The 13,451-nt window shown below is 40.1% G+C and overlaps 1 protein-coding gene across 5 annotated transcripts in view; it reads right to left on the bottom strand.

The window, feature by feature from the left end:
- Positions 1-13,451, bottom strand: part of gfra1a (gdnf family receptor alpha 1a) — a 121,016-nt gene that overhangs the window by 20,542 nt on the left and 87,023 nt on the right. For all 5 annotated transcript variants that reach the window (XM_034681753.1, XM_034681757.1, XM_034681755.1 and 2 more), the window contains 4 exons: positions 12,683-12,861; positions 10,807-10,979; positions 7,323-7,432; positions 4,838-4,972 (listed from right to left, as the gene is read on the bottom strand). In XM_034681753.1, the coding sequence (XP_034537644.1) occupies positions 4,838-4,972; positions 7,323-7,432; positions 10,807-10,979; positions 12,683-12,861 (597 nt within the window). The remainder of the gene's footprint in view (positions 1-4,837; positions 4,973-7,322; positions 7,433-10,806; positions 10,980-12,682; positions 12,862-13,451) is intronic.

Below are 13,451 nucleotides of genomic sequence, written 5' to 3'. Positions count from 1 at the left end.
GCATTTTTGCTTTTATTTAACAGACAGCTATAGAGAGACAGGAAATCTGGGAAGCAGCGAAAAAACACAGTAATATAAACATGTAAGGTCATTTTTGACTGTTTTATATATGTTAGGAACATTGGAACTGACTGTTCCGCGTGTGTGTCGTCAACGGTATCTTCACGCCTACAGTGCTGTCTAGACCTGACTGCAGAACTGGGGTCTCATTTATAAAGGTTGCTTACGCACAAAACGGGGCCTGAAACTGGCGTACGCCTGTTTTCACGCCAAGTTTGTGATTTATAAAAAACAAACTTGACGTGAAAATGTGACTACCGGTAAACAAACTCTGACCCAGGCGTACGTACATTTTAGAGGCAGGGGGAAATTGGCGACGCAGTTGGTGAGAGGGAGAAGTGAAGTCAGATTATATTTTGATGCCTTTTACACATTTCATTCATTGAATAAGAACATATTAACAGACCCGCGTCATCATCATCACTAAAATATGCATATTCTATTTGAACGTGTGTTTGTTGTGAGTCGTTTCCAATAAGCTGTCATTAAAAGATAAAAGCGTGTCTTAAAGTTCATCAAATGTTTCATCAGCTTTGTCTCACCTTTACATTCCTCTGAGGTGTAGACGAAACACACGGGCTGTATCCTAACGTGTTCGTCGGGAGGTAAAAACCAAAGTTACATCAGAGGACGTAAATTGGCCGCGGAGCAAAGTGACAGTCATGTTTTCAATGTTTCTAACGCTGTCCAGAGTCACTACGTGTAGTTATACTTTTAATAAAGATTGCTGTACGACGCACACGGAGCGCACAGACACGGCCCCGGCTGCCTCACACACTGATCACATCTTCATCACCTGCATGTGTTTACTGTGTTAATGAGAAAAGTGTGGAAGTAAAGCCATGCCCGGTTCTCACAGTTATTATCTTACATATCATCATAATCAGTCAGAGCCCAGACCAAGCTGCCCGTGATGAAACCAGCACATTAAAACTTATATTCACGGATCAAACTTCTGTCAGATAATATCAGAGAGGAGATCTCTGAATGACGTGAGCTCTCTGTAATGTGAAATAAAAGTGTGTGTCCTGTAAACATGAAACACTGCAGTGAGACATGTGGGTAATGATGAATGATGGATGCTCTGGCACTGCTGACGGATACACGCTGCAGCGACGTGGAGTCACTCCATATTTTTATTTTGTTTTTATTTCTTTTGTGTCCCTCCTGCAGAAAGAAACAAACAATAAGGGCTCTCTGAACTCCGCTTCATTCACGAGGATCACGGTTTGTGTGTCAGAAACTTTATTTTCTCCGTCTTCCTCTCTGTTGTTGCCGTGATTCACCGTGAGAACCTTTGATCTTCCGGCTCATTTGTATGCATCTTCATTCATAAAGCTCTTTGCATTGACCGTATATGGTTGAATGTGGGCGTGAAAAGGGCGGAATACGAGGCTGATCTACGTGCGCATATCTCCAGGTGGTTTGTGATTTATAAACGGAACATTGCGTAAAGTTTGCGTGCGAACGGTTTTATAAATCAGAATTATTTTTGGCGCACGCCATTTCCGGGTTTTTGGAGTACGTACTCTTTTAGTAGGGATTCTACGCACTCTTTTATAAATGAGACCCCTGGTCTGGACAAGTTGGCCTTAGCCTGGGCTAGCAGTTCAGACACACACCCAATATAAAGAGGCTATGTCCTCATTGCAGTCGCAGGTTCGACTCCCAACCTCTACCATTTGCTGCATGGCTTCCCCCTCTCTCTGCTCCCCACATTTCCTGTCTATTTCACGCTTTCCTATCCAATAAAGACAAAAAATGCCCCAAAACATAACTTTAAAAGTTGTCCTTAGCCTTACCTTCTCTGGAAGAGGAACTAACTATAGACGGGCACATTCTCTATTATAAAGGTAAGCTTGTTTCATCTGATTTTTGTCACACCCTGCAGAACTGCATAGCCCTCTGTATGACTGTCACCTTCTTTGCAGAGAATAATTCACTCAAAAGACAGTTTGGTGTTCAAGTCTTTGTTTCAGATTTCACCCGACTACAACATAAAGCAAATAAACTAAAGCTATGAATAAAACAATGTTGACAGCTGGCACTGGTATCTAAGGAGTGCTCAAATCTTTTACAAAAAGTTTCAACTCTGTAGGCGTCCCCTCCTAAATGTTCTCAAAAAAGAACAACTATCTTGACCACCAATTGGTGGCAAAAACAATCCCTTTTGGTAATGTCTTGTGATTGGTGGCAGAAATTTGGCATATCGCCCAGCTGTTTTGCGAAGAATCAACTGGAAAAATTATTTTGCATGTTAGTGATTCTGATCCCACAATAATGAAAAATAGGGTGGACAGAATCCCCCTTTAAGGTTTCAAGAGTCCTAAAATGAATGAAAATGTGTTATTATGAGTCTGCCACAATTTGATTTGTGGATAAAGGGATATTCATCTCTGGCATTTCTATTTCATCCCTTAACAATAACACATCTAAAGTTTTGTCTAAGAACAAAAAGTCCTTTGCTCAGTCTTTTAGTTTTCCCTTCTTTTGTCTCTGCTCTTTCTTCCTCTCTTGAAGTTTCTCTCTAGTCATGACCCTGTAGCTGACGGTGTCAGGATCTTCTGAGTTGTCAGTTCCAGTTACTGCTGAGCAAACTTAATGAGTGTAGAAGGAGGGAGGGCATGAAAGGAGGGAGATGGAGACACAGAGATGGGATGAAGAATTTAGGTGAAGCATGAGCAGGAAACCAGGGGAAAGAAAGAGATGGTAATGGTGAAATAAGTAGGGAGATGAAAAATGAGAAATAAGACAAATAATGAAAATTTAGACAAGGCACTTTCCTACACTCTTCTCTCTGCTTGCCTCTCTACAGCTGGTAAAAGTACATGTTAAATATACATAGAGAGAGAGTGTGTATTCACCCACATTAACTTCCTGTGATCTGCAAATCTCACATCTATATACTTGAACTCACATATGCCAACCCCTGCCAACATGCAGAGGTAAAGACACATATGGCTCGCACCTCACACATAAAGTTCAGACACGCACGCACACACACCTACTAACACTGACTGTGGCAGCCCTTATTATCTTCAGCAGACCAACCCTGTTAACCCTGTTAGGTAGAAAGAGAACAAAGCAAAGACAACACGAGGACCAGGAGGGAGGAGGGTAATAGAAGAGGAGAAGAGGAAATTTAAGCTGCACTCTCAGCCTGTGTAGAGCTGAACTGCAAGAGGTAACTAATCCACCTCATTTTGACTTGGGCTCATTATTTGAGATACATCACATTCAAACATCTAGTGAGGACACACTGATCAGTTAGTGGCTTGAAATTGGTACTAATTTTAATTGCTTGGTCATTGATTACTGGCAAACAAAACTGCAAATGAACATTGTGGTTGTCAAAATGTGCTGCAACTGTACGCTTATGTATAATCTGTTACTGGTCGACTGTAAACAGCAGTCTAAAGTTATACCCACTTTACTAAACTTATGTTAGAGTTAGAGCTGATAAATGTTGAGCAGCGGTTACTCATACTGCAATTATTGCAAAGAAGAAAAGAGAGGAGACATCGAAGGAGATGGAAAATGCGTCTGTTGAATCTGTGTAGGCAGTGGTACCAGAAATGTTTTAAATGCAGGAAATTACAATGCTACACAGTGGACCAATCACAGAGCTTCTGGTCTGCATTGCTGGTTCCCAGCTAAAGAAGCCAACAGCACCACATCATCTGCAAAACAGTGAGATGAAATTCTGAGACCCTGAACTGGAAACCGTCCTCCAGATGGCAATGTCTTGGGATTCTGTCCATGGATGGTTTCACAGACAGGAAAGAGTTCTGCCTGGGGGGCTTCAATGCCCAATTACATTTTTGCGATGGGTTAATTCCCTAAATGCTCAAGCTTTACCTGTTCTATATTTGTAATTCAACCTGAAACAGTAGGTGCACTTAACAACTCAATCCAGTTGCACACATTTATCAAAATACATACATCACTTTGTATCCCTGACATTCATTTGATAACCCTTGTTAGAATAACTTATTACAAAGGGTTTCATTAAACAGACGTTCAAATACATTACACTGGATCTCAACCATCAGTCAGAGGTATGTGATTACATGTATCCATCTCAGGTGTCCTTGAGGAAGACACTCCCTATGACCCTGTGTTCTGACCTCCGTACAGCGATCAATAAGGAATCATGTTACACTTTAACCGGACGACGACTGCAGGCAGACTGACACTGTGTGGGCTATCAAAACAAAAGGAGCAGAATTAGCTCTTGTTACAGAGAAACACTGAATTCATCTGTCTCTTAACTCAACACCTCAGAACAAATGTCCTGTAATGTATTAATGGTGACTGGGAATAGGTGCGAGAGAGAGTGTGTAGGGGGGGTTGAGACAGGCAGTGCGGTTGTTAATTAAAGTCGTTGTGTAAGGAGGCTGGATGAAAAAGCGGCTTTCTGTCAAAGATGTGGAGCGGGAGTTCTGCTATGGCTTTTGGGCACGCACACACATATACACACACACACACACACACACACACACACACACACACACACACACACATTCAGGCACGGTGGTGCAATCTGACTGGATTCTCCATAATGCGGAGAGGATAACAATACAAGCATGGCAATGGGATATATTTGGTTAGAAGGGGAGACAGGGAAAGAAAAGAGGGGATAAAAAGATTCCAGCACAGTGAAGTGGGTGAAAACACAAAGTTAGAGAGCAGAACTGAAAGGCACAGATACCACTAGAGCACATTAGGACAGAGCAGAAGAACATATAGTAGAATAGTGATCAGATGGATAACTTACGGAGGCAGGTGTTCTCTGTGAAAAACTCTGTGAATTTGTCACACTCGTCCTTGTTGTTGCCACTGTTGCTGCAGTCGCAGTAAGGTGAGACGCTGATTTTGGGTGAGCGCAGGTAGTTGGGAGTCATCACGGTGCCTACAACACATGCAGGAAGAGGTTGTTACTCATGTATTATCAACTTTTGATACATAAACAAAGTGTATATGTCAATTGTTCTAGTCAAGAACCTCAATATAAAACAGACTGTCAGGAAAAATGACGATCAAAAGCCTGTAAGACTCAGTCATCATCCTCCCTCTGTGTTAAACGATAAATCCCATCATAACAGAGTTAAATGTTGTGATATTTATTTCTCTTTCTGTCCTCTCCATGTAGAGTAGTAACACAGTGTGGTGGAGTTTCTGCAGGGAGCATAATGCAGAGAAGCTGGAGTGAAGAATAGGCTTTCTCTCTGCGAGGGAAAGTAAATAGCCTCAGTCAGTGATTTCTCACTCCCCCAATGGATTGTTCCCTTGTGCTGGCTGCGCTCCAAAACAGGCCTTTTTGTTTTGCAGTAGGCAGAATGAATTGGCACTGTGTGGACTGGGTGTGCATGTGTGGTCTGGTTTAGTGAATTGTGAGGACCGATTCTTGACAGCTCATTAGGTGTTTTCGTACCAGAGGAACTTTTAGTTTAGATTAGTTCTAAGAACAGTTGCAGGACCATGTCCCTGCAAGAACTCTGAACACTCCTTAGAGGGACTTTTTCAACGCCTTTTCCAGAGTTGCTGCTCTCCAAGCAAGAGAGGCACCTTGAGTGGCACAATGCATGGTGATTGGTCGAGGCATAACTGGGGGGTCAAAATTCATAAGCCAATAACACGCAGTTATTTGCCATGCAAGGGAAATGAGAAGTTGTTTGTTTGGCTTGTCCATATTCTGACTCCCTGAGTAAACTTTAACTCAAATGACTTGCATTGATTGTGCACTTTGGATCAGTAGGAGCTTAATGCAGCTATGCCAAACAGCAACTTCGGTTGTACCTGTATATACTTAAAAAAAAAATCCTAATAATAAATGATATAAACCGGGGTCATATTTCTTGTGATTTGTTCTTGCTGTATTGTGCAGCTCCGTCTCCACCCCTGTGTAGTGTAGATGTGTGCCTATTCGGTGCTGATGCAAATGCTGCATCTGATTGGTCTGTTTAGACAGATTTGCTGCAACAGGATTGGTTGCATGTTACACATTGCTTGTTTAAACTCTAACTGCTACAGCCTGCTCTCGTCTTCTCCTGCAATTCTCAACAGACCGGCATTAGACTGTGTATTTGAACTTTTACATTGGAGTAAACTATGTTGGCCTGACATGTTAGATATTTAGTTTAGACATAAATAGATTGTTTGATGGATTGTTAGCTTGTAAGAGCACCTTCAGCAGCAGAGTGGGAGAGAGTAGCATTTTTAGTTCCTTTTTCTCCTCTTGGTTCTGTATTAGGAGCTCATGTAAGATGTTTCTCATTTGGTGAGGGACTTATTTTCTTTTAGGGAAAATTGGGCTTAATTTAGACAACTCTTGTGTATTGTTTTGGCTTTTGCTCATCTCTGAAGTTCATTAAAATTGCAGCTGTAACACTGACTTGACCTGTGCTGCTGGCTTTCTTGGGAGTGGGGAGAGTTGGGGTCACACGTGTTGTGTCTAGGTTTCCCTAAGGTCAAGAACATAATATAAAGTTCAAAATCCTGGATCAACCTTGGTTGGTTAGAACTTTCCAGATCACGTTTTTTGTTTTTTTGTTATGAAGTTCTTAAATTAACAAAACCACAGCTCCTTCACCCCCACCTCCAAAAACATGACTGTTCATGATTCAGGGTAACTATACAACAGCTTCTGAAAGGAGAACGTTTTAAAACTTTTATCACAGTTTTTCTTTATTTTTGGAACTGTGTTGAATGTGGAGATGCCAATGACCCCAAGCTCTCTTACGTCTTCCTTTGCAATGGTTTATAAAATGATAGTGTTTTTTAATTTTAACCTTTTCCCCCAACTTTTTTAATCATTGTTTCATTTTTAATCATTTTAAATGTGATGATGTCAAGGACTCCAAGCCCTCTCAATCTTTTACTGTTTTTGAATCTTTTCTTTTATGTGATCCATGTCATTGTGTTTCTCTGTGAGGCCAAAGACAGCTTTCCATTTTCTTCTTTTTACCTTGCTGGGTAAAATTGTAGCTAGCATAGCCCTGATGGAATCTGGGTTTTAAAATGCATGATCAATGATACCTTTTTTCTGATTTGCTCCCTTTTGGTTCACCTGATTACAACTAGTCTGTAAATCTCACTGCTGGTCTTACATGTCCCATCAAACTCTATCGGCTACAGAACAGTTCAATGAAAAGAAGCTGAAAAAGGAACAGTGTTTACTCTTCTTTAAGACATAGAAAGTTAGAACATTCCGCTTAACCCTGGTGCAAATGCCAAAAACAATCAAATGTCAGTGAACTCACCAATCAGCCCAGAGTATGAAAGGAGGCAGTCTGCGTAGTTCTCCTTCAGACAGCCTGACAGTGAGCGCGGCTCCGACTGGCAGTTGACAAAGAAGTCAGCCAGTCGTGACCTGAAACAAACACACGTCCCCAAAAAATGTCAGAGCCAAACATCATTAGAGCTTGGATAGATTTCATATGAGAAATATAGATGGCCAATGTGACGGGAATGTGCAGCAATATGCCTGGTCCAAATGAGCGTTCACTGGAAGTCATTTCTCTCAATGTAATTAAGCATCTTAATGGCTGCCGTCAGTGCAGTGAGATGACCCTCTTATGTACGCTGCGGCTGGTTTATATCCTGGAATGAACGAGGCTAAAGGCAATTCTCCAGCAGGTCTGCTCTCTTTCATTTAGTGCCTTCATAAATGTTTGTTTACACTTTGCTACAGGTGCAGTGGCATGTGAAATTGGAATGGAGTTTGGATTCCAAAGGAAGTCACCATAAGAAATTAGATAGAGTGTGATATACTAACTCTTTGATGCAAAGCCAAACCTTCTGATGATACTCTTAATGTAACATCTTTGTGCAGAGGTTATTTCATCAACAGTCTTTCTCAAAAGTGTCTTAAATCCTGTATTTTAGCAATGTTACCATCACTTTGGATTAATACTAGTTGAGATGCTTTCCACAATAAAACTGAAATGATCATAATCAGTATGACACCTTAGGTCCCCTCTCATCAGACCAGGGCTGTTTTGGCCCTGACCTGATGCAATATAGATTCCACTAGACCTCAGAAGGTGTGCTGAGGTATCTGGCACACAGACGTTAGCAGTAGATCCTTTAAGTCCTGGTAGTTGTGAGGGGGGGGCCACCATTGATCAGACTTCTTTGTCCAGCAAACCTCACAGGTATTTAATTAGATTGAGATCCCGGAAATTTGCAAGCCAAGTCAACACCTTGAACTCATTGTCTTTGTTCATCCAGGCCACTTTCTTTCATTGCTTTGTGGTAAAGTTCTGATGCTCATGATCCCATCATAGGTGTTTTTAGCGGTGGAAAGGGGTCAACATGAGCACCACCCTGACTGTCCTGTGGCTCCGCAACTCCACAAACACAAACTTGCAAAGTCTTTTGTGTTCTGACACCTTCCATTAGAACCAGTAACTTTCCTGTTGGATCAGACCAGAGGAACCAGCCTTAGCCAATCATGACCACTGGTTTTCCGTCCTTTTTTTCCATCCTTCCTGCTTTTTTGAAGTAAAAACTGACTGACCACTATGGACTATGGAAAACCCACTTAAGCCTGCAGTTTTGGAGACGCCCTGACCCAATCGTTCGGCAATTACAATTTGGCAGATATCAAGATCGCTCACACCCTTAAGCCAATGGTTCCAACATATCCCACCCACTGAAAGTGACCATTGTCCTGAGATTATCAGTATTATTAACCTGTGAGTGGGTATAATGTTGTGGCTGATGACAGGTGCAATTCCTCGTTTCCCAATAAAGAAGAGGTACTAAGTTGAGCAAGAGAGTCACTCTCTATAAAAACATGTTTTTATGACAAACCAAATTTGGGTGAGCTTGGTGAGTAAAGTTCTACTAACGACAATGTGAATAATCTATACAAAACTTAATAAAATAAAATAAGAGTATGGAATGAAAATAAAATGATTAAAAAAATCCTATTTCAACAAAACATGTTAATTTCCTATAAATAGAATGTCATTAATTTGTGTTTGTTTCTTTTATATGATCAACAAAATTGTAAATGAGGGCTTTGCTCTCAATAATTTTCAGGTCTAAATAAAGAGAGTTATTAATGATGCCTAAGAAAAAATAAATAATGCAAACAAGGAAGCTATTTTCCTTTTGGGTAAAATGACCTTCCATCAGGTAGACACGACTTACAGGTTAACAAATTAATATTTGCTCTCAGTATTTTCAACCAAAACTAAATTTTTGAGGCTTAACCTACAAGGTTATTGAATTTTCCTCCATTCAAAAAAAAATATTTTCAATTCTTCCTTTTACAGGCAAACTGATGGATTCTTATAATAGTCAAAAAAATATATTTTCATAGTACCAGCGTTTAAAAGAAGTAGAGCTATTTTTAAAACTCACAAGATGGTATTAAAATTCTGAAAAAAAGAGGCACTATAATTGAACAGATTTCTCTATCTATCTTAACGGGTGAAAGTTATATCTTGCTACCAGAAAAAGTTGCAGGCATGAACCAGAACTCACAAAACCTCACAAGGGTGCATTCACAATGCAGTCTATCTAACACACCAATCTGGTGCAGAGTTGACAAAAACTGTAGATAGGTGGTATAGGAGTTTTCAACGCAGCTACTGTGCTACTCATGACATACGGTGAGAAAGCTGGTGAAAATGCACAGCTTTAATCTGTCTGCGCTAACCAACAAATGGACCAGAAGAAGCTGAGCTGCAGTGAGACCTGTTTTTCAGCCCTGAGCGTATGTCTGACGGATAGAGAGCGCTGTGTAGATTAAAAAAAAAGGTAAAGATCAGAGGACAGAAAGTTGTAGTATGAATTTCCTGTTGTCATGCTGCTTGTTGTTAAGTAGAGACAGACTGTGAGGAGAAAGAGAGGGAGGAAGACCTGAGGCCATAGTCCAAATGGAGCTCATTTATGATGCCTAATGCTTCCATTTAATCCCAGAGAACCACATGACTGCTGACTGTGGGCTCCAGAGACAACATTATACACATACACACTCCAGCACCGGTGATGTCAGATGTCTATCACAGGGTTACTTTTTCGGAACCATGAATCTCTCTCACTCTCTCTATCTCTTGCCTCTGCTGTTTAGGTGACTACAGAGTACAAAATATAAAAGGGTCTCAAAAAGGGGAATGCTTGGTGTTTGCACCTGTGTGAAATGATTTATAATGTGAAGACACAGACACTTAATGCAGACACTAAAACACTAACAGTTAATGGTTAAGTCAAAGTGGTTAAGACCAGGTTTATGTTTAAGATTAGCGTCTGAGAAAGCTCTCAGTTGGATTAAGTCTCCAGGGAAATAGCTTCAGTTAATGTAGTGTCCTCAAGAGCTACTAAAGCCAGTTCATGTATGTTTAAGAGCAAGTTATATGCATTGTCATACACATGGATCTTGATCTAATTCTAAACAGTATGATTTTCTTTTCTTTTTAAAGTTGATGCATCCTTTGGGGCAATATTTTATACCCTAAGGAAGTTGTGCCAGCAGCAATTATGTCCTAATGGCACAATTGTTGGAATTAGCCAAACTCTTCATGGTGTAATCCACATGTTATGTTGTGATTTGTACCCACAAACATGTCTGCCATGTTGTCCTTGGAACACTCTAGATATAATGAAACCCAGACTTTAACATTTCTGTGCCTTGAGTTCCAATCAACCCTTTACTTTATATTTTACAATAAAAAAAACCCTTAAAAAGTAGCAGAAAAGACACTGAATATATTTTGAAGGTCCTCAGGTTCTTACCTGCAGATGTAGTTGGTCTTGCAGGAGGCCTGCAGTTCCAGACAGTTGGGCTTCTGTTTTTCTTCATAAGAGCAGACGGGGACGATTGTCTGACGCCTGCGCTCAGAACAAGCCGTCTGGTCACTGAGCGGGCATGAGCAGAACAGCATGCCATAGCTGTGCTTGGGAGGAACCTGTGCAACAAAGAATGACAAAACAACATTAAGTGAACATACCTCAAAGACTTTTCTTGTTCTTCCTTTTCTGTTGGTCGAATCATTCTGTTCTTTACTTTGTTGACCTTCCACAGCAGCTGATGGGTTTGCCCTATAAAGGAAGCCAACTGTACCAAGTTTTTTTTTTAAAGAAGCTGGCTTGACAAAGCCTGAAGTGCCTGTTAGAGACAGTAGGTTTTACTCGGATGTTATAGCTTCATGCTGTTGATTTGTAACGTAATGTTATAGTTGCAAACGTTTCCTTCTGCACATTACCTCAACTGGGGATCTCTAGTCTCCAAAGAAGAGATTGGAAAGCATTAGTCTATGAAAATATGACACTTTACAGCTAATTTAAAGCTAAAACACCGAACACAACATGCAATGCTGACGTTAGCTCCCAATTCAACTGTTCAAGGGAAAGTTAAGAGAACTGGATACTGATACAGAAGCACTATAGTCAGACACACATTCTAAGATTGAAGTAAAACCTCTATTTTATTTGTCAAAATGCAAAAAAGGGAGATTTCACTACTTTTTTTCACCTCTATATTACACTGGACCAGGTCCTGATCCAGAACCACTCTGAACTTTCTGTAGCCTCTCTATGATAATCTGCTCCAGGTCAGCAAGTCTATGTAAAGTGGTTCTGGATCAGTATGTAATTCCCTTAACTTTCCCCTTCACAAGTGAATCAGAAGCTTACCGTAACACTGTGTCCAGACCAGGATATGAATTTGGATAAGGTTACCATAGTGATATAGCTAGGTTGACATGCTTTATACTTGACTGACCCGGTTACCCATTAATCTCACAAGTTTCCTGGTGTACCCTCCTGCTAAAGCTAACTTCCTATTTACTTTGTTTATTAGAAATCAAAAAGGTCATGCTATTGCAATTTTAAATTCATGACTTCCTGCATGCTGGAAGACTTTTTCAAGAAGGATCAACCAATCCTCATTTTTCTTGCATGAAGGATCCAGATAGAAATTTAGACACTAAACCTTCAAGTAAGGGATACATTATAGTTCATATTTAACAGAAATGGTTATCAACTAAATGCAGATGTGATTATTTATTTTAAAAAAGGCCTAACAATACAGCTATGATGCAAAAAAAAACAAAAAAAAACAAAAAACAAGTGTCATCACAGTTGTATGTCAAATAGTGAAAATCAGAGCTTAAGGCTGTTTACACAGAGAACTCTGTTGTGAAAAAAGAGAAAACAATGCACATCATATTAAGATGAACACTGTCATGCAGTCTTTGTACTTTTCTATTTATTCATATTGTTGCTTATTTGAAGCAATCCCCGTTAAGTTATTCCACTGGGGCATGATGGGAGCTGGGCTGTAATTACAATGTTTCACATCATTTTTTTCAATACAGCACAGACAGCCAAAACATCTTTTGTGTTTGATGACCGAATCAATGTCAAAGCTTGCCGCTGCTGGAAAAGCAAAGCCTGGACAAAAAAGACCCACATGATTATTTATTGTTTTTTTGAAAACCTCTCTAACTTATGCACTTCAACATCATTCTGCTTTTTGAAGCAGGTCATTTGTGGTGGACATTCAGCTTTTATCAGATATCAGTGGAGTGGAAACCTCTAGTGTTGTGCTTTTTAGTGCTTTCCTTTTTTTCTTTTATTTTTTGATGAGCTTGTGTCAGAAGTGCCTTGCCTTGTCGAAGAATTGCCGCAGGGCCTTGTGGCACTTCCTCTTGTTGCAGACTTCCGCGGTGGAGACTCGGCTGGTGCAGGGACTGATGTAGGCCGAGCGGTACTTCTTACATGTGTCGTTCAGGTTGCAGGCCTTGGCTGCATTCAGACAGTTGTTCTCTCTGGCCACTGCAGGCTCACCTGAAGATGGGAAGAGAAGAAAAGGGACAACAAAGGTTAAAAAAATGAGCAGGTATCATCAATCTTATGGTGAAAATTTGTTTTTCTGTTCTTGTTTTTTTTAAATGTATTTTCTGGAGTTAAAGAGGAATATTAGTATGTCATCTTCAAATAGAGAGATTAGCAAATATAGCCAGACTAGTCTTGATTTTTACACATTAATAAAGAAGTTCTTCAAAATGCAAAAACGGACAAAAAATGCATAATGCAATTGTAAAAGTCTGGTGAGAAGTGACATATTTAAAAAAAAGAAATGCATAACATCATGTGTTCTTTGTGGTATTGAAACAAGTGTGAGCAGATTTTTTTCTCAAAAAAATCTCATGTTTCTTGGGGCTCTCTTTCCATCAAATTTCATTGAAATCTGTTCATTTATTAAGAAACTCTGCTTTCTCATGAACCAAAATCAGACTTTTTTATCTGATAGGTTTGATCAACCTGTTCCATGTCCTCAGGCAATTCTTGGTAGGTAAAATACCATATGAAACCCATAAAATAAAAAAATAATAACAATGAAACATTTTCACACATGTCCTTTTATGACACTGGGC

This window comes from Notolabrus celidotus, chromosome 4, assembly GCF_009762535.1.
Source record: "Notolabrus celidotus isolate fNotCel1 chromosome 4, fNotCel1.pri, whole genome shotgun sequence".
NCBI classification, from domain to species: Eukaryota; Metazoa; Chordata; class Actinopteri; order Labriformes; family Labridae; genus Notolabrus; species Notolabrus celidotus.
Note: the sequence above shows the minus strand (reverse complement) of the source record. Positions and strands in the feature narration are given on the sequence as shown.